The sequence below is a fragment of the Typopeltis vanoorti genome, chromosome 13 (assembly GCF_054136105.1).
Source record: "Typopeltis vanoorti isolate ZY-2024b chromosome 13, IOZ_Tvanoo_1.0, whole genome shotgun sequence".
Lineage (NCBI taxonomy): Eukaryota > Metazoa > Arthropoda > Arachnida > Uropygi > Thelyphonidae > Typopeltis > Typopeltis vanoorti.
Genome location: NC_143561.1, coordinates 45,026,870 through 45,049,376, shown reverse-complemented (window position 1 = coordinate 45,049,376; position 22,507 = coordinate 45,026,870). Strand labels below are relative to the sequence as shown.

The following is a 22,507-nucleotide window of genomic DNA, read 5'->3' as shown; positions in this document are numbered from 1 at the left end:
AGTAGTGGGGAAAATTTTGGAAACGTTGGTCAGGGCTCGCATTCAGAAACGGGTTGTAACTTTGCAACGAACAGCATGGGATAAGGGAAGATCATGTTTTAGCATCTTGCTCACATACTATAATTATGTTACCATTGAACTCGACAATCGGAATGGATACACCATGATACTTTTGGATTCTGTTAAGGATTTTGACAGAATACAGCATGGTAGACTGTTGCATAAATTGGAGAATGTGGGTTTGGATTATAGAATATCAGCGTGGATAAGAGGATGACTGACTGACTGATATCAAAAAGTTGCATATATGGGAGATGTGAGTCTCCAAGATTTAAAGTAACCAGTAGTGCACCACAAGGATCAGTGCTTGGTCCACTGTTATTCAATTTATACATTAATGACATTGGGATGGATTTAATATGCGACATACAGCTATTTGTTGATGATGCAGGGTAGTTAGAAATGCGGCTGAGCAGTATTTGGAATTATGGAGATGGGAAAATGGCTGTCAGTTCAATGTTAATAAATGTAAATTCATGCACTTGGTGTGATGAAATATCCAAAATCCAAAATATCCAAAATTATATTGGTGGGATTATGCTAGAAGAAAATGAACAGGATAGATATCTTGAAGTGTAGTAGATAGGAAGTTGAAGTTCAGGGGCCATGTAGCAGAGATTGCAAATGGAACTCAAAAGATAATTGCAATGCTGAAACGAACGTTCACATGTAAAGATAAGGATGTCATTTTGTCTCTTTACAATGCGTTGATAAGACCTCACTTGGACTATTGAGTACAGGTAAGGTCTTCTGGTTTCCGTGGTAATTCTGAGAGAGAGAGAGAGAGAGAGAGAGAGAGAGCTTCTGAAAGGGTCATATACTGGATATCAGCAGATGGGATTTTTTTTATTTTATAGAGAGTGGAGGTGGAGGAAAGGATGAGAGCGCATCCTTGGAAGCTGAGAATGAATGCCGTCAAAAAGGGGTGAGAGCTAGGTTTTTCTCTCACATCGTGGTGGGCGATTGGAATGGATTGCCATTGGAGGTGTGTGTGCAAGCAGTGTGAATGAATTCAAGAACAAGTATGATAGCTTGTGTGTGAAGTATGTGACCTCCCTCGATGAGGCCCTAACTCTCTGGAGGTCTCTCGTAATAATAATAATAACAAATTTTTGTTTATACGCTATCTTGTTTTGACTGTGTATCAATTGTGTGAATAAAATAATAATAATAATAATAACAAATTAGTGGAAATGTCTCTCACGACAACTTCGTGCAACTGCTACCAAGGTATGATATAAGGTTTTATGACTTATTTTATATTTAAGTCACAAAAAAATATGATCAGCTTTATCAGATCATCTGTCCATTTTGAAATCGGTTCGCATAATGCAATGCCAATGTTAAGTATCTGTTTTTCTTAGATTTTATTTATCATAAGTTAAGAAAAATAATTTAATTTAAAATGGATTAAGTTAATTTTTTATTTTTATAGAAAGAGTCTTTGTTCTCTCAAAATTGGAATTATAATATAGGTTCTTCAAACACCTTCCCTTTTTTTTTTCTTAATATGATTTTTATATACAGCTATCCCTGCGTTGTTCATTGTGTTGGTCTTACAGAACAGTTTGGCTTTCGCCTGTTTCACAGCACTACTCAACAAATCCATAGATTGATTGAGTTCATTACCACAAGTGACAATTGGCATCAATACACCGGAGCAGTTTTTCTTGACTTAAAAAGGCATTTGACAAACTATGGCCCTTTGGACTACTATACAAGTTGATTTTAGACGGCATTACATTGGATCTGGTCCACTTTATAAAGTCGTGGCAGACGAATGCAAGTCAAATTAAATGGCGCATGATCTACCCAGCGACGGATCTTGGCAGGAGTGCCTCAAGGGTCCGGGTCCCTCCTGGCACCGATACTTTTCTCGATTTACATGGCAGACATCCCACACAATCCAATATCATCTATCATTGCCCTCTACGCTGACGACACAGCAATACTAGCCAGATCACTTAATCCGCATCATGTCACCAAGAAACTGCAAGAAAACCTGCTGAAATTAGAACACTGGTTCTCCAATTGGAGAGTGCAAGTAAACTCTCAGTAGAGCATTGCCATGCTTTTCAATAAAAATTTAATATCTCCTAAAGAAGACATCTTCCTATTTAATATTAAAATTCCCTGGAAAACAGAAGCCAAATATCTCGGTGTACTGCTGGACAGAAAACTAACCTTCAGCCCACATACAAAACCTCATGTACAAAGGCATCAAAAGTCATAGCATAGCTCCACCCTCTTATCGATAGGAATAGCAAGCTGGATACCAAAATCAAATTTCTCCTCTACCAGTTGATGACTCTTCCCATTATTACTTATGCGTCCTCCGCCTGGAGCCACATTTGTGGCTCCAGGCGGAGGACTTCAGGCACAAATATCCTTAAACCGCAGAGAGTGCAAAACAAATGTCTACGCATGATTTTAAATGCGCCATGGTATATATCAGAGATGTTCAACTTCATCAGCACACAAATATCCCTTATATCTACTCTTTCCTGCAATCTTTAGCAGTAAAGTTCTTCTCAACATCGTCTTGACATCCAAATGAACTAGTTCAACAAGCAGCAAACTATGATGAATCGGATTTCTTGAAATATAGGTGACCTAAGGCCATCCTAGTTCCTAACAAGGATCTATAACTCGCACCCACTCGGGCAGAGCACTAAGTTCATAAACTTTTCCCTACACTGTAACCTTATCAGATAGCAGGGATTATAAAAGCTTTTTGTTTCACCCTTATAGATAGTAACGTTTTGCGTTTTTTTTTTTTTTTTTTTTTTTTTTTTTTGCATTGAGCTGGTTATTGCAATTTACCCTTATCAACAAATATTCCTTATAGGAAGTAGATTTGAGCAATCGACTGTAAATTACAGAAAACAATCCTAATTAATTTCAGTATTTTAAATTAGAGGATTCTGAAAGCTTTCATGAATTGTTGAAAATATTTTACTTTACGAATATATATAGTCTACCGCATATAAACTTTTAGACAATAATCCTGCTAAGAGCCACCACAAATAAATTTATGATGTTTTCTACATGATTTCTCTCTCTCTCTCTCTCTTAATCCATTTACTAATGCACTATTTCATAATCTTTTTCACCTTTATGAATACGAGCAGCACCCGAGTTCTTTTTTTTTTCATTAAACGGTTAAAATTGAGTTTTGTTTTATTTTTACAAAAAAAAATAGAGAAATTTGTGTATAATTTATCTTAGAAATTTAATTTTTTTATCTAAAATCTTTATTTTAACTAAGTTTTTCTTAACTAACAGGATTTTAGAATTATTTACAATTTACACCATATTATTTCACAAAGAATTATAATTAATTCAAATATTATGATTAATTCAAAAGGAAAGGGAACTTCTGAATCGACCGTGAGATGCGATAATTAATACCCTTGGAGGGTAATGGATGGCAATTCAGTAGCCAATGAAGTTCTAACTGAGGCTTGGCTATTGCTGTTACCCTCCTGCCATGATCAGAGATTTAATAGCTCAATAACACCTTATCCCTACTCTGTTCTCTACGGATAACGGGGAAGATGAAAAGCATTCTTGCTTCGCTCCTTTAAGCTAGTCCTTATAAGGACTATTAATTCAAATTCCCAACGATTTGGTTCAGCAAGCTGCAGCATACGATCCAACGGACATATTCAAATATAGAAGACCAAAAGCTATATTAACCTCCTATAGCGATGCATAATCTCCATGCCCATTCAGGGCGAGCAAATTGCTCATAAATTTTACCCTCACTGTAACCACAACAGATATTGCTCATAAATTTTACCCTCACTGTAACCACAGCAGATAGCGGGGAATATGAAAAGCATCTTGCTTCATCCCTAAAGACATAAATGTCAATTGTCAATTAATTCAATTCCTATATTTGGCTAGCAATGCCAATCGAACGTATACTTTATTAACATATTCATATTCATACAAAAATATTAATGGTACCCCTTAAGCGACGCTCAGCCACATCGCCCTCAGCTGCGAGAAGTGAACGAGGGCTACCGCATCAAGGGCGGGTGCGGTTAAAGAAGCGAGTCCAGCAGATGGAGAGGATGTTGCGAGTGGGAACACTGAATGTTGGAAGCATGACTGGAAGGGGAAGAGAGGTGGCAGACATGATGAGGAAGAGGAAGTTGGACATTTTATGTGTGCAGGAGACAAGGTGGAAGGGGGGGAAGGCAAAGGAATTGGTAGATGGAAATATAAATTGTTCTACTCTGGAGCGAATAACGAGGGAAGAAATGGTGTAGGAATTGTGGTGTGTGGCAGAATGAAGGGCGAAGTACTGGAAGTGGGTAGGTGGAAGGAACGACAGGATCATGCGAATGAAATTGGGTCTTGGAGAAGAGCGGGTGGTCGTATTATGTGTATATTCCCCGCAAATTGGCTGTACAGCAGAGGAGAAAGATGAGTTCTGGAACGTGTTAGATGAAGAAATGAGGGAACTGGAAGAAAACGAGATGGTGATTGTCGGAGGAGACTTGAACGGACACATAGGGAATAGAGACTGTGAAAGGGTGTATGGTGGCCACGGAGTGGGAATGATGAACCAGGAAGGAGAGAGGGTTGAGGACTTTGCAGTAGCGTTTGATCTGGCAATTGTGAACTCGTTTTTCTACAAGAGGGAAGAACATTTGAAAACATTTAGGAGTGGTGACAACAGTTCCAAAATTTACTACATTTTGACGAGAAGAAAACATCTTAAGGTTGTGACAAATTGTAAAGTAATTCTAACAGATCAAGTGGCATGGCACAACAACACCGACTGCTGTGCGCAGACTTTAAAATAAGATCGAAGATAAGAACCTCTGGAAGTCATGGGATGAAGACAGTTAAGTGGTTTCGCTTAAAAGAAGAGAGTGTGAGGAATCATTTCAGGGAGAGGGTGTTAGAGAGGATTTCGGATGGACTGGAAAGTGTACGAGATTGGTGGAAACATTATTCAAAAGTAATCTTGAGCTGTGCAATCAAGGTGCTTGGCGAGACATCTGGAAAGATTAGAGAGCAGAAGGAGGGTTGATGGTGGAATAAAGATGCACAAGTGACAGCTAAGAGGAAGGTAAAGCAGAATTGGGATGAGTCAAGAGTGGAAGAGGATAGAGAGGTGTACAGAGAGAGAAAGCAAGAAGCCAAGAGAATTGTGGCACATGCGAAGGCCATGGCATATCAAGATTTTGATCTGCCTTACATGCGAGGCAGATCAAAGACGCTGAAGGAAAAGTATTATGGAGGGATGTGGACATAAGAAACAGATGGAGAATATACTTTGAGGGACTTTTGAATGAGGAAAATGTAATGACTCACAGAGAAGATGGGCAGCCTTCTGAGGGGATGGTACAGAACATCAGTAGAGTGGAAGTGACGGAGGCCATAAAGAGGATGAGGAATGGAAAATCGGTGGGCCCCGACAGAATTCCAGTGGAGGCATGGAAGGCACTGGGGAAGAGGGAATTGACCTGCTGTGGGACCTGTTCATGAAAGTTTGCCAACAGGAAAATATACCCGAGGAATGGAGGGAGAGTACTCTTGTCCCCATCTACAAGGGTAAAGGGGTTGAAAGTTTATTTTTCACTTGGTTAGAGTATAATAAATTTAGTTTAATCCTTTTTCCAAGTGTGAGCAAACAAAGTTTGCGCCTGAAAGTATCTTCAGGACTGGGGTAAGGTGGTACAACACCAGGGCAACTCGTTGCAAAGGTGGAGCAAGCTACCAACACTCCTGTCACAGTATCTCCTATAATGCAAAACACATCTCCTTGCGGATATGTCTAATGTTATGCATTAGACTAATGTTATGCATGGCCCTTCCCTTAATGCATAACATTAGACATATGTCTAATGTTATGCATTAGACTAATGTTATGCATGGCCCTTCCCTTAATGCATAACATTAGACATATCCGCAAGGAGATGTGTTTTGCATTATAGGAGATACTGAGACAGGAGTGTTGGTAGCTTGCTCCGCCTTTGCAACGAGTTGTCCTGGTGTTGTACCACCTTACCCCAGTCCTGAAGATACTTTCAGGCGCAAACTTTGTTTGCTCACACTTGGAAAAAGGATTAAACTAAATTTATTATAAGGATAAAGGGGATGCACAAGACTGTAAAAATTACAGAGGAATAAAGTCGATGTCCCACACAATGAAAATCCTAGAAAGGGTTCTTGATGGAAGATTGAGGAAGGAGGTGGAGATTGCAAAGGAACAATTTGGCTTCATGCCTGGTAGATCAACAACAGATGCTATCTGGGTTACGGCAGATGATGGAAAAGTTTCGAGAGAAACAACGGGAACTACATCTGGCATTTATTGATCTGGAGAAAGGCATACGATAGAGTGCCAAGGCAACACATCTGGAGGTGTCTGAGAGAGAAGAAGGTTCCGGAGAAATATGTCAGGTTGGTGTGAGAGATGTACAGAATTGTGAAAACAAGAGTTCGGACCTGTCTGGAACAGACAGAAAGTTTTCAAGTAACAGCATCAAGGGTCAGCATTAAGTCTGTTTCTGTTTAACATTGTAATGGAGGTGGTGACGGAGGGGGTGAGAGAAGATGTGCCTTGGACAATGTTGTATGCAGATGATATCTTGCTGTGTGCAGATTCAAGAGATGAAGCAGGAACTAAACTGAAAAGGTGGAGAAAAGTATTGGAAGAGAGAGGTATGAGACTGAGCAGAAGTAAGACAGAATATATGTGTTGCACAGTGGGCAGCAGCCAGGAGACAGATCTAGAGCTGAAAGGAAATGTCATCAGGAAGGTGAGGGACTTTAGTTATTTATATTCAACAGTGGAAGAAGATTGAGCAGCTGAGAAGGAAGTGGGATGCAGGATACAAGCCGGTTGGAGGAACTGGAGGGAGATGGCTGGAGTGTTACGCGATAAGAGGGTGCCGATCAATCTGAAAGGCAAAATCTATAGGACAGTAGTGAGGCCAGCTATGACGTATGCTATAGAAACTGTGGCCCAGAGGAAAAATAACATCAGCAGGATGGAAATAACAGAGATGAGAATGCTTAAGTGAATGTGCGGTGTGACCAGAAAGGATCGTCTGAGAAATGACTATGTAAGGGGAACAGTGAAAGTTACGAATTTAGGAGCGAAGATACAGGAGGCAAGGTTGAGATGGTCTGGTCATGTGATGAGGAAGGAGGACAAATATGTGGGAAGAAGGGTCATGCAGATAGATTTGCAAGGAAGGAGGAAGCGTTGGCGGCCAAAGAAGAGATGGAGGGAACTGGTAGAAGAGGACTTGAGGATGAAGAACCTGGATGTGGTGACAGCCCAAGACAGGAGGATGTGGAGGAGACTCATCATGAACAGTGACCCCCACTTAAGTGGGAGAAGCTGCAGAAGAAGAAGAAGATATTCATACAAAAATATTATCGAAGAAAATATTCATACAAAAATATTATTCATATTCATATTCATACAAAAATATTATTGAAGAAAATATGCTTTGCCAGCAATGTTATACCCTTCCGATATATATAAGTAAACTGAAACATAACAGAAAGCAAGAAAAGAGAATATAAATGGAGAGAACGTGAAAGGAACGAAATGTGGAAAACACAGAGCAACAGAGAGTGAGAGAATGTAACTGCGCTCTCTAGAAAGAGACAAGCCCTTATATTGATTTCCGCTCAGTAACTACACTACTTGAAAGCAAGCAGATCCGGACACCTGGAAGCTCGTTCTTAACGAGCAGAAACAAAAGGTGGAATTCAGAATACCAATGCAACATGGGAATTTGTGACGGCATTTATGCAAATTATAAGTCATTATTGCATACCAAATCGTTTCCCTTAGGGCTAAAAATAATAAACGACAAATGTCGAATTAACGTGCAGCAAGAAATACGATTTTATTCTAAGTAACTCTTTTATGACAATCGATGTTGTTGACGTTGATTCGGCGTGGAGGTTTAGTATGATGTTCCACGCATGCGCATTTCTCCTTGAAGAAATACACTTTTTTTTTTTTAATTAAAACAAAGATGAGGTATATATTTGTGTAGATTTGCTAGGTTTATTTTTAAAGGTATTCCGTCTAAACAATTTTATATAAGAATATTTTCAAATATTCTCAATTTAATTATTTAAATGAAGTGCAGTTAGAATTGCAAAATTTTAATAATCCAACATAATTTCAGAGTCGAATACAGAAACTATAAAAGTTTCGTATTGAAAGGTGAGCTTTCGAGAATACATTCGCCGCCATACTATGAGCTTCCCTAGCTGTCAGACCAGTGAAACCTTATCAAAATGGACCAATAGGAGACGAATATATAGGCGCTTCGGCGTTCGTGCTTGCTATTAGGTTCGACTAGGGCAACTCGTAGTATGGCGGCGAGCGCATTCCCCCAAGATCTCCGGTCAATTTTCAATACGAAACTTTTATAGTTTTTTTTTTTTTTTTGGCTGTGAAATTATGTTGGATTTAATATCCACTTAATTTATATAATTTTGCATCGCCAAATTAAAGCCTTTTGGCTCTTTATTTTAGTAAATAATTAACACTATTTTTATTTTCATACTGAAAAGTGCTTGAAATAAAAATTTTAAAAATTATTTAACTTCGCAAATGAAGATAATATCAGATTTAATATACATTAGCGCTCATTTTGTGTATTGTGTACCCTAGCTGCATATTTTCTTCGCAATAAGCAAGTAATTTATTGTTGTAATTTGTTTTAGAAAAATTCAAAACATTAAGTATTTATAATTTTGATTTTCGACCGCAAACACCTCTCTCTATTGCTATATAAGCAGACAAAAGTGACGTCATTTTATATTATTCAAAACTTTCTTCAAATAATAAATTAGTGTTTCAACTTGATAAGTGATTAACTGGGGACATTTAATATTGATGTGATTTGTATGGCGTTCTTGTTATTTAAAAATTTATCCGAACTGATTTGTTTTTCTAAGAATGATAAACATATAGAATAGTTCGCTATATGCAAAATTTAGTGAATGACGTCACATTACGTAATGCACGTACTGTAGGTCCACACAACAAATCGTGTGCTAAATTTTTTAAAACATACCGCATAGGCGAAGATAGCGCTGGGAATAGCTTAAGTGTAAAACACAATAAATTCTTTGCAGATAACATGTTTATAGTTTATAAAAGATTAAAAAAAAAAAAAACATGGTGGGATGTGAATTTCAGTGGCCGCCCATTGTGGGTGCCTGATTTTTGGTACTATCTTTAGGTAGACAATTCACACATTGTAGAGTAATTAGAAAGCGCATTCATTGACAAATACAGTATGAATTACACGAAGTTCAGAATAGCTAAAGATGAAAATAGAGAAGTAAGGGGGAAAGGCGAGAACCGCTATGCTTATTAGAAAGTTGTATATATTGCATAGAGAATAGCAAACACAATCAAATGTAAAACGGGTATTTCAAATTTGATATCATTATTTTCCACTTAGAAATCTCTCCATATTTTTATATATTTTGAAACAGTTACCTGAAGAATTACACTACATCTTTCCATATCTGGTTAGTATATGATGATGATGCAGCGGCCTTGAGTCCCATATGGATAATACGGTACCATCTTTTTTGTCTGTCAATTGCGTCTGTTCTCCTGACCGGTTTGCCTGTTCTGAAGGACGAACGACCTGAGTTTCCGGGAGTAAAAAACCTCCATATGAAACCGGCTAACTCACCTTTAGTCAAAAGAGACCAGATAAAGATTTCTCACGTCATGGGCGGCAATCGAACCCAGGTCTTTCCAACCAAAGAGCTTCGTCTATACCGATTGGACTAAGGAGGATCTGAAGAGAGTTCCTCAGAGTAGAGTTCCTCGCTTTTGTCTCGTCGATAGAGCGAACCAACGACAGAGACCACGCACACGTCCTAGGCGGCAATAAGCCTATATATCTGCCAGAGAGCCGCCCTTGTCCACACCATTCAAGCAGCGCATAACGTTGCATTTTTGCCATATCTATTCGTACGAGAGTCATCTTTCAGGAAAACTGTATTCTTCTTTCTATTATAAATTTTAAACCTACACTAAAAAATGATTTTCATGATCCTATTTAGAAGTTTAATTCGCCAATATAACTATTTATTCGCAAGAATGAATCCTTTTCAGATCTTTTTATTTTTCTAAATAAATTCTCCGATAAACAACCGAAAAGAAATTAATCTTCTGCGTTTAAAAACGCGAAAAATATTTCGATTTTGGAGAAAATTCAAGGATAAAAAAATAATTCTTATATGAAACTCATCAATCATTCTGTAACCTTGACTTTCACATTGCAGGAAGTAATGAAGAGGTTAGTGAGTAGGTATATCCATCAAACGAAGAAACAGCTTCGTCAAGACGGCGTTAACGAAGACGACCTTCTGGAAATTAAGCAGGATATTTCAAGTTTAAGGTAAGTGGTTGTATAAATTTCGATTTTGGCTGAGTTTTAATAAATGCTTACTGACGGGTGCGTTTACTTTCATAAATATTCATAAAAGCGATAATTAAACTAAATCAATTAAGGGTTTAAATGCCATTAAATTATATCATCATAATAGTAAATAATTTTGAAAAAAAAAAAAAGTGGGCGACTTCAGTTTGATTTAAATAATTTTAGCGAATCATTGAGATTGTGTGTGTATAGTTTGATTCAGTGAAACCAAATTTACTTGAAATTCTGGAGAAATGCAGCTTGTATGTTTTGTCTTTTATATATAAAATACTTTCAAAATATAATCTAAATGTATATTCAGAACAATTCAACCCTTTCCCACAGAAAAAAGCTAAGTAACCCTAAAGCATATATTAAAGTCTATTTAATTATATAATGTACGTGAAAATATCGTCCTCTTCCTTGAAACAGGCAGAAATTTTCCATTGTTACTAGCACGTGACCCACGTTAAAAAAAACAATTTAAAAAAAAAATAATGAAAAAAATGATCAGGTAGCTCTAAAACTAATACTTGCTTTCTCTTTTCCCTTTTTACTTCAATATCAACTTCATGAATGAAGTTGATGTTCAAGACTCTTGATGCCAGATAAGCCTTTAAGCCTATTGTATTTGTTGTAAACGGATTTGAATCATCAAGGTCTACTAATATCGGTCTTACATATGGTAATGATAGATCACGGATATGATATTATTAACCCATATATACATTTTTACTTTTTTAATGCGAATAGACATTATGCAACTAAATGTTATCTGCTTTTCTTCAGAATAAACGCAAATTCCTTACAAGTAAAATCTATAAGTATGGTTAACGCTTTTTTAAGCATACCAAAGCTGAGTCGAATTTCATGTTCTAACACATTTTGTAATGGTTAATTAACTATTTTCCCCTCTAAAAATCTATTTTGTTCTTTATTTTTCACGTACACATTTTGTAATGGTTAATTAACTATTTTCCCCTCTAAAAATCTATTTTGTTCTTTACTTTTCACGTACATAGCAATTACATCCACGCTAGTTTTTTCAGTCGAATGTACCAGCTAAGTAGTAGGGGTGGCTCTTCTGACCAAATGCATCCGGTTGGCGTGGCTTCCTGACGTCATTGTGAGTGATGTCATGAGTTTGGAATGTTAGGAATTTCCGTGTGGGCAAGTGTGTCACTGGCTTCAGTTCTTGTGTTTTGGTTCGCGTATGGAATTGTGGGGGTTTTTTTGGTTCGCCTATGGAATTATGGGTGATGATAGAGATAAGGATTCGTGTTGTGATTGGTGGGACAGTTTTAATCAAATGCTTCCGGTTTGCGTGGCTTCCTGAGTCAGGAATTTCCCTGGGAGCATATGTGGTCACTGGCTTCAGTTCTTGTGTTTTGGTTCGCGTATGGAATTATGGGTGATGGTAGAGATAAGGATTCGTGTTGTGGGTGTGTGTTGTTTTCAGATGTAGATAAGTGACGTCATTTGTTATTTGTAAATAAATGTCGTCATTTGTTATTTGTAAATAAGTGACGTTGTTGTTTTGAATGGAAAGGATGATATTAGTGGATAAGAAATCGTGTCGTGATTGGTGGGACACTTCTGACCAGATCAAGATCAAGATAAGATAAGGAATCGTGACGCGAATGTTTGTTGTTATTGAGTTTGGAATTTCGCTGGGTCCCCCTTCTGTCAGAAATATCACGTGGTGTGATGGGTGATATTTAGAGATAAGAATCGTGACGTTATGTCTTTGTGCGGTATTTTGGTTTGGCTATGGAATTGTGGGCTATGTTTTGAGATAAGATATCTTTGAATTTTCCCAGGGTGACACACATTCGTCATTGTCGTCTGTGGGAATTCTTAGCGTATGTCGTGATGGCGAGTGTGATTAGATTTTCTGAATAATTACTTATATACTGGTGTCACTCAAACATACGGTTTTTTTTTATTTTATTTCATATAGATGTTTGTACTAATTTCCTATACATTTGGGGTATTTGTTTCCTGTTAAAGGGTGGGAATTCTTAGAGTAAGTCGTGATGGCGTCAGTCTTTAGAGCTTTTCTGAATAATTAATTATATACTGATGTCACTCAAACACACATACTTTTTTTCCATACCTCATCTGTATTTTCTTCTATATTCATATTCTAATCAAGTTCATATTTTATTCATAATTCATCCGAATATTTTGATTTGTCTAAAATTAAGATCTTAAAATTCAATAAATAAATAAATAAACAAATCGCGTGTGTATTCACGGTTATTGCAAAAGTGTTCTCTTAAACATACATAACACATCAAACATACATAACACTGTTTGTTCTTTTAAGTTTACATATTTATTTCACAGATATTATTTACAATGCAATATGCAGAAATAGGAATTTACATATATCACCAATGCAAATGGTGTTTTTCTTGGCATAACATTTCTTTGAAAAAAAAAAAAAAATTACATTTCTTTCCAGAATGGGAACGTCTTGGTACTATCTAGGTTTTCTGAACATTCCAAAATGTTGATTAACATATATTCACAGAACACAAACACAAGTCTGAAAAGATATTTTCATTATAGGTTACTGTGGCTAACATATATTCACAACACAAAACACACAAAACATAGTAGTTGAAAGATATTTCTGTAAATAACCAGAAAAGCTAGTGGACTACTTAATTTACTTTAGTATCCGATTGGTTCTCTGTATTAATTCTTTCCCACGGGTGCCCACCTTGGTGGAAAGTCTATGCGCCGTTTTGTTTAGGGTAAGTGTTATTTCCGGTTTCGAAAAAAAAAAAAAATTTTTAAAACTGGTTTTTTATGATAACTTTTTAGGAAAAAACACGTTTTTTATGAAAACGTTTTTGGAAAAAAAATAAAAAAACCAGTTTTTTAAATTTTTTTTTCCCAAAAAAGTTATCAGTATCAATTGGAGGCGACATCACTAAAAGATATCCGCAAATGATGAGCTCGCTCATCTCCACGAGGCTGAGCAGACATTTTCTGGAGGAGAGGGGGTTAGGGGAGTATTGCACGGAAGACCTCAGTCACTACCTTTTCTTGACTACCTTTTCACTTTCACAACCTGATGCTATTTTTTTTTCCTCCAAAGTTATCAGTATTAGTTGGAGGTAACATCACTAAAAGATATCCGCGAATGATAAGCTCGCTAATCTCCGCTAGCCTGAGCAGACATCTGCTGGAGGAGAGAGGGATGATGGGTTAGAGTATGGGATGGGGGAGCATTTAGCATCAGTTAGAAGTGACATGACTAAAAGAAATCCGACAACGGCAAACTAGCTCATCTCCCTTAGATGAGCAGACATCTTATGGAGGATAGGGAGGGTGGGGGAGCCTTGCAGGGAAGACCACTGTCAACCTCTTGACTACCCTTTCACACCCAACACATAATGCTATTTTTTTTTTTTTTCCATCCAAACAATTTCGGACATCCGAAATGGCGAGATCGTTCATCTCATTGGTTATCAGTTTGAGGTGACATCACTAAAAGATATCTACAAATGGGTAGCTCGCTCATCTTCCTTTGGATGAATTCGAGCCACAGAGATAAAGTTTGTACCATAATGTCACAAAGTAAGATAAACGCACATCAACATCAATCCACCAGCATGCGAAAACATGTCTGTGAGTCACCTGCGCGAAAGTTTCATTTGGAAGGAACGGTCAGGGTAAAGGGTCAGGTAAACAGTACTATAAAGTAAAACAATCGAGTCGAGTGTCTTTTCAGTTACTGCAATTCGTTCGTCCAGTGCAGCTATCGTATTGTGTTGTGGTGTTTAGGTCCAGTAAAGTAAAATAATGAGTGAACCACAAAAGTCTTTGAAATTTTCTTTCTTCAGGAAAATAGTGTAAACTAAATATTGTGAAATATTTTTAGGTAATTACATGTTTCGATTTTTTTTTGTAAGTAATATTTCACCAAAATAAAATAAGCATTTGTAAAACTTAAATGAACAAATATGTGTGTTGCTGTTGTGTTTTTCCACAGTGAAATTTTTACTCAGTTATTCAGTTTAGAATTTGATAATTAAATCCATAAGTGTATACCTTAATGCAATTCTGTTTAATTATTGTAAAAAAATCACTAATGTGAAATTAATGCAAGGACCATGGAAAACCTGATATCCTGTAATTAAATATTTAGAAATTTGTCTAATGCTACCTATTGACATTTTTTTTTTGAGTTATCTGTAAACATTTCGTTCGCATACTCGAAAATCCTACCTGTTAGAATTTGGTGATTTTACAGAGAGAAAGCAGATAATTTTACCCAAAACATAACTTAAACTCTTAAAGTTTAGTATAGAAAAAAGGTTTATACTCTCCAGATAACACAAATACAAATTTTACCTTTCCCAACACAAAGTAAGATAAAAATTTGGTTATTTTACAGAGTGCAGATATTTTAACTCATCACGTTACCAAACTCTTAAAAAAGCTTGATGTAAAAAAGAAAAGAAGGTACATTTTTCTTTTCTTTTAAGATATTTGTACATGATAAAAGTTTAAAAACATATCACTGCCAGTTGAAACTTTTTTTCTTTTTCAAAACTTGACAATACATATTTGTAGTTTGGTGAATAAAGTACAAATGAACTGAAAAGTGACAATTTTGTTACTACATCTGTAGATACCTTCACCAGACTAGAAAAACAATCGTACCAAATTCAAACAATACGACTGTTAGAATTTGGTTATTTACAGAGAGACAACTGATATTTTAGTCTATCACGTTACTTAAACTCTAAAAAAGTTTATTGTAGAAAATAAAAATGATATCGTAGCATGCAGATAACAAATGAATCAACATGTATATATCAAATAATAATCGCCTTTGGAAGAGAAAATCAAAATCATTAACAAACTTAATACCCATACCCATTCTTCATTTAAATGATACCAAATGATGAAAACAAAATGGGTATGAATTTCCAAACTTTGAAAAGCTGATGAATTTCTTGCTTGCTGTGATCATAAATAGTTATTTGAATATAAACATTTTTTTTTCTTTACAATTTTCTTTCTTTCTTTCTGAGCTAATATTCATTTGAAATAAGATTACATAATTATTTATTTGTGTTGGAAAGAATATCTAATATAATAATTGTGTTAAAATATATAAATATCCCAACTGTGAAAAAAAAAAGAAAAGAGTCGGGCTGAGAGGACAACAGTCAAAATACAAATTTAAGTAAGACCAAAACATTTTTTTTTTCTCCTTGTAAAATTTAATGCCACAAACTAAGTAGATTTTTGTTATTTTATTTTATTTTATTTTTTTTTTGACTCAGTGAGTTAAAAGTCTTATTTGTTCATGCAAGTCCTCAAATATATCAAGAAACTGTCAACTCTTGGAAGCAAAAAAAAAAAAAAAAAAAAAAAATCGAGTATTATTTTAATAACCAGAATTTTAGTGCAGAAGATTTCACCTGAAATTACAATACTGCTAGAATTTGGTTATTTTACAGAGCCATTAGATATTTTAAACCAACACGTTACTACACACTCACACTATTTTTCACCTAGGTACAACAAGTTGGCGACCGGATAAGAGAGATATCTTTAAGATACGACTTAGTGAGAAATCTACAGTGTTACAAAATAAATTCACATTTTATTTATTCGTTAATTTTGCTCAGTTATTCTGTTAGAATATGTAATTAAACTGATTTTTAAAAGTAAAATACAGAAAATAGCCATTCAATTTGAAAAAAAAAAAATAAATAATTTCACTTGTCAGAATTCCATACCTTAACAGCACTCGGAATTCGAAACAGGAAATTACACTTACTCTAAACAAAAAGGCGTATAGACTTTCCCACCAAGCTTAGGAAACATAGCATGAGCAACTGTGGGAAGGAATTAAACAGAGAACGAACCAATCGGATAGTAATCTAATTAAATATTCAACTAAGTCTCATATACTTTATATATTTATTAATTCTGCTCAGTTATTCTGTTAGAATATGACCTGTAAAAGTAAAATACAGAAAATAACCAATCAATTTGAAAAAAAAAAAAAATAAATAAACAAAAATTTCACTTGTCTGAATTCCATACTCTAACAGCAATTGGAATTCGAAACCGGAAATAACACTTACCCTAAACAAAACGGCGCATAGACTTTCCACCAAGGTGGGCACCCGTGGGAAAGAATTAATACAGAGAACCAATCGGATACTAAAGTAAATTAAGTAGTCCACTAGCTTTTCTGGTTATTTACAGAAATATCTTTCAACTACTATGTTTTGTGTGTTTTGTGTTGTGAATATATGTTAGCCACAGTAACCTATAATGAAAATATCTTTTCAGACTTGTGTTTGTGTTCTGTGAATATATGTTAATCAACATTTTGGAATGTTCAGAAAACCTAGATAGTACCAAGATGTTCCCATTCTGGAAAGAAATGTAATTTTTTTTTTTTTCAAAGAAATGTTATGCCAAGAAAAACACCATTTGCATTGGTGATATATGTAAATTCCTATTTCTGCATATTGCATTGTAAATAATATCTGTGAAATAAATATGTAAACTTAAAAGAACAAACAGTGTTATGTATGTTTGATGTGTTATGTATGTTTAAGAGAACACTTTTGCAATAACCGTGAATACACACACGATTTGTTTATTTATTTATTTATTGAATTTTAAGATCTTAATTTTAGACAAATCAAAATATTCGGATGAATTATGAATAAAATATGAACTTGATTAGAATATGAATATAGAAGAAAATACAGATGAGGTATGGAAAAAAAGTATGTGTGTTTGAGTGACATCAGTATATAATTAATTATTCAGAAAAGCTCTAAAGACTGACGCCATCACGACTTACTCTAAGAATTCCCACCCTTAACAGGAAACAAATACCCCAAATGTATAGGAAATTAGTACAAACATCTATATGAAATAAAATAAAAAAAAACGTATGTTTGAGTGACACCAGTATATAATTAATTATTCAGAAAATCTAATCACACCCGCCATCACGACATACGCTAAGAATTCCCACAGACGACAATGACGAATGTGTGTCACCCTGGGAAAATTCAAAGATATCTTATCTCAAAACATAGTCCACAATTCCATAGCCAAACCAAAATACCGCACAAAGACATAACGTCACGATTCTTATCTCTAAATATCACCCATCACACCACGTGATATTTCTGACAGAAGGGGGGCCCAGCGAAATTCCAAACTCAATAACAACAAACATTCGCGTCACGATTCCTTATCTTATCTTGATCTTGATCTGGTCAGAAGTGTCCCACCAATCACGACACGATTTCTTATCCACTAATATCATCCTTTCCATTCAAAACAACAACGTCACTTATTTACAAATAACAAAGGACGAATTTTATTTACAAATAACAAATGACGTCACTTATCTACATCTGAAAACAACACACACCCACAACACGAATCCTTATCTCTACCATCACCCATAATTCCATACGCGAACCAAAACACAAGAACTGAAGCCAGTGACCACATATGCTCCCAGGGAAATTCCTGACTCAGGAAGCCACGCAAACCGGAAGCATTTGATTAAAACTGTCCCACCAATCACAACACGAATCCTTATCTCTATCATCACCCATAATTCCATAGGCGAACCAAAAAAACCCCCACAATTCCATACGCGAACCAAAACACAAGAACTGAAGCCAGTGACACACTTGCCCACACGGAAATTCCTAACATTCCAAACTCATGACATCACTCACAATGACGTCAGGAAGCCACGCCAACCGGATGCATTTGGTCAGAACCGTCACCCCTACTATGAGCTGAAGCCATTGACACATATACCTTCAGGGAGAAGCCACGCCCACCGGAAGCATTTGGTCAGAAGAGCCACCCCTACTACTCAGCTACATTAGTTTTTCAGTTTGTGAAGATATTTCTATACTTTGATATAAATACTTGATATATACAACGTAATACACAGTACAATGTATCTATGTTCAAGGAATTCATTTTTTTCTTCAAGAAAGGAAACGATACGAAAAATATCTTTATTTATGCTATAGCTTTATTACGCAGTTGAATTGGATGCATGGCCGAATTTGAAAAGAACTTGACAGCTAGAGAATGAAGAAAATAAAAGATACATGGAATATTGGTATCATGGCGAATCTGATCATTTCTGAACCATGGGGCATCTAGTATCATCTGTAAGCATTTGTTTTGTATTCGTTGTAGTCTCAGTTAGATTTGGAAGTATGACTCCACACTAGCGAGGCATAAGTAATTATGGGACGTATCACCACCTGATAAAGTAATAGTTTATTTCTTGTATTTAGTTTGATACGACGGTTAATCATGGGGTAAAGTTGAGCGATTGCTTTGGATACTTCATCTAATCATATCCCAAGATATTTAGTTTCTGTTTGTCATAGGATTTTAGTATTAAAGAGTTAGATATCTCCTTTGGGGGATGGTAGCTTTCTGGTGAAGAGTATGGCTGTGCTTTTTTCAGGATTTCCTTGAAGCCTCCACTCAGAGAACCATTTTTTCAGCGTGGCAATGCTGTCTTGTAATTATCTAGTTACCGAGTAAGGATCTAGAGATCTTGTTAATAGTGATATTGCTGTCTCGTCTGCGTATATAGAGATGCCAATTACAAATATAGAGCTGCTGTGATGATCGTCATAGGATTTTGTGGGATATCCACCATGTACAGCGAGAACAAAACTGAGCCAGCAATGAGCCTTGTGGAACTCCAGGTAAAATATTACGTTTGGTAGAGATATTTTTCTGATCTTCACCTGCATTGTTCTATCACTAAGGTATGATTTAATTAGACGTATTAAATTTATTAGTATATTTGCTTTGATGAGTTTTTAAAGAAGACCTTGGTGTCAGATTTCGTCAAAAGTCTTTGCAATGTCCAGGAATAGAGCACCAGTGTGCTGTTTCCAGTTGTATCCTGTAGTAATATATTCAACAAGTCGATGGATTTGCTGAGCTGTACTGTGGCCTCGTCGGAAACCAAACTGTTCATTTGTAATGATGTTTAATTTATGTGCTGATTTTTGCAGTCTGAATAGGATGATTCTTGTGTTCAAGTATTCTAATAGGTGATCAAACAAAATACAATTTTTTTTTATCTATGTTCTTAAATTAATAGAGAAAAATATTTTTTTAAAAAATAATTACAAATAAAACTTTTATTTTAGCTTTAGGTGCAACAAATCTAGATTACAGGCGGTTTATTTTCCACTGTTGATTTACCTATCCGAAACACAATCCATCTATGCAAATTATCCCAGTTGACATTCCCGTCATTTATTGATTAATTGTTGTCAAATTTTACTAATTTCATAAATAGAGTTATATGCACAGTGGTCAGAAAGTCCTATTATTCCTATATCAAAGTGGTAAATTGTGTTCAATTACTCGTGATTATTTTCGTTTGAAAAAATATCACATTTCGTGACCGATAATTCCGAGAGAGTTTTCCCGGTTACAATTAGAACACATAACAAAAGATTTTCATTTATTATTTTCACGTAGAGATAACGAAACTTTGTGGGCCACCATGTAGAATAAATTTCGTTTTATAGTTTCAAAATATAGCCCAATTTATTTCTATATTCTAAGTTGAAAAGAAAGAGAGTTTTTTCATGAGTAGCTTTCAATATAACTTCTATTTCACAGGTATGAACTCCGCGAAGATAGGAAAAGAGAAGCTGCTCGCAACAGTGGCCAAATTGACAGCATCAAGAGGGATATTATTCGCACGTTGCGCGGCAACCAAGTATGGGCTGCCTGTAACCAACAGCCACCGCATATCTATAGCCCGAACTATCCCGACATTCCCAGTCCTGTGACGACAGGCATTCTTTCTCCTCAAGAAATAGACACACTCAAAAGAGACATTGTGAATACAATTCAAGAAGAATTTCGAATGCTCGCTAGGGACCTACAGCCGACAAGGTCGCCACATCACGTCCCCACAGTGCCTACAGTGAACTCTGAACTCTATCAAACTCATCTTTATACACAACTATAGTGATAAAAGATTAAAACGTAGGTAAAATGGAAACGTTTAGTTTTCTCTCGGCTATGCAGTTCATCAGTGGATATTACAGTTTCCACTGCTTCTTTGCTGTTCGTAAGAACTAGCGTAAACACTGAACTCTTCCCGGAAAAGTTCGGGAAGATGAGTGTATCTCAATAGATGAAGAAAGGAGGCGTTTATATATATATATATATATATATATAACGCGGTGTACTTGAACGATGAGAAAACCGGACCATCAAGCTTTCATTGACGAGTAACGTAAGTAGAAGAGCCAATGAACAATCATCAAATGCCATAAATTATGGCCAAAGTAGACTAATTCCAAAGTATAGCTTTGCTGTTATACTGTCTTGTTCAACAATGACAAAAAAAATCGTTTGTTTGTCAGAATATGTCGATATTTTAACGATTCTGCTTTAGGGTTAGAAGACGAACACAGAAACAAAACAAACAAAAACATATTCCTTGGATTCGATCATTACGTTGTGATACTAAAAAAGAGGATGTTAGGTGTATAATGTACATGTATGTAGAAATACAAGCCTCGTCTTCCATTAGCCATATAAAATAGTTGATTACAGCAGCAGCAGCAGATAGGTATTTAAGCTTTTTGTGAGTTGAAGAGAGATATTTGGCTTCCATTGTATGGTACGATTATTAAAAATGAACAAGAAACAGCATTTTTGCCTCAAATAATTTCACGTATTAAGATAAAATATTACATATTTCAAATAATTTCACCTGTTAATATAAAATATTACATATTTCAAATAGTAATTATTAAGCAAAATGAATCTGCAATTTTCAAATACGAGTTTATCATATAAAACTTATACTAAAATTTAAAAGGTATATTAGAATATTTACAAAGCAAAAACTTTATATTAAACTTTTTAAAAAATATATTAAATAATCCTAAGAAATTATATATTTTATTTAGTTTATTTTGATATTATACTTAAATAAGTTAATAATAATAAGTTTATTTTAGAAGCAGAAAGTCCGGACATTATATACTACTGAAACTATTAGCGTGATACAGTGAATTGATTTGCAAACAAACTACTAACATTCTATCAGAAATCTTCTACGAGTATTATAGGCTACACTAAAATAACTTTTCTTTACGTTAGTGAAAGATTTCTCGCAGGGGCAAAGAGGATCAAAGTTACGCTAATCGTTTCTCATCTAATTGTCGTTATCCTAGCGTGCCAGATTCCATTTCTGATTTTTATGTGACTTTGCAGCTGCATTGATTTCTGTGTGTTTTGCTAACATGTTTAAAGTGTTTGGTGTGAGCTGAATTAATAAAAGAAAAAAAGTGGGCAAAGACAGGGAATAAGTGAAATAGAAAGTGACATTTTTTCCTTTGAGGAAAAGTAATTTATCAAAGCATCTGCCACACATTTCACGTATGAGAAACTCAAAACCTCCTATCTTTGTATCTCAATTCTCTGACTTTCTTTCATGTAGTGAGATATCGCCAAGTTTGTTTTACAGCTCTAAACGAAACGTCAACACCACATTGAAAATACTTTTGTGGTTGCTGCGCAAATGACATAAAAGAAATCTAGCAATAGAATTAAAAAAAAACGAAATACTAAATGAAATGATTTTGAAGGACTCAGAATATTCCTAAATATCTCATATTAAATATGAAAAATATTCATAAAAGTAAAGATAATTATCGATTTATATAAAAAAGTTAAGGATTTATAAAATGTTTAATAATTTAAAATTATTATAAATATAAATGAAAAAATATATTTTATATTTGTCTTTTAATTTAATTCACCTTTATTTTGTCTTAGATTAATTAATAATATTAATGTTATGAAAAAACGGATATTTTATTTAGAATATTTTATCCAGAATATATTTAGGTTAAATAAAGTACATAAACAACAATGATAGAATGAAAAATTCTTAATATGTTGCAGTTAAAAATTAAATT

At 35.2% G+C, this 22,507-nt stretch overlaps 1 protein-coding gene across 2 annotated transcripts in view; it reads left to right on the top strand.

The window, feature by feature from the left end:
• LOC150100112 (transient-receptor-potential-like protein) overlaps positions 1-20,541 on the top strand; it is an 88,022-nt gene extending 67,481 nt beyond the window's left edge. The window contains exons 10-11 of one of the 2 annotated variants that reach the window (XM_090402965.1): positions 10,363-10,478; positions 20,187-20,541. In XM_090402965.1, coding sequence (XP_090259091.1) covers positions 10,363-10,478; positions 20,187-20,541 — 471 coding nt within the window. Of the gene's footprint in view, positions 1-10,349; positions 10,479-20,186 lie in introns of both variants that reach the window. The other variant, XM_090402966.1, reaches the window with a different exon arrangement.
• The last annotated feature ends 1,966 nt before the right edge of the window (positions 20,542-22,507 follow it).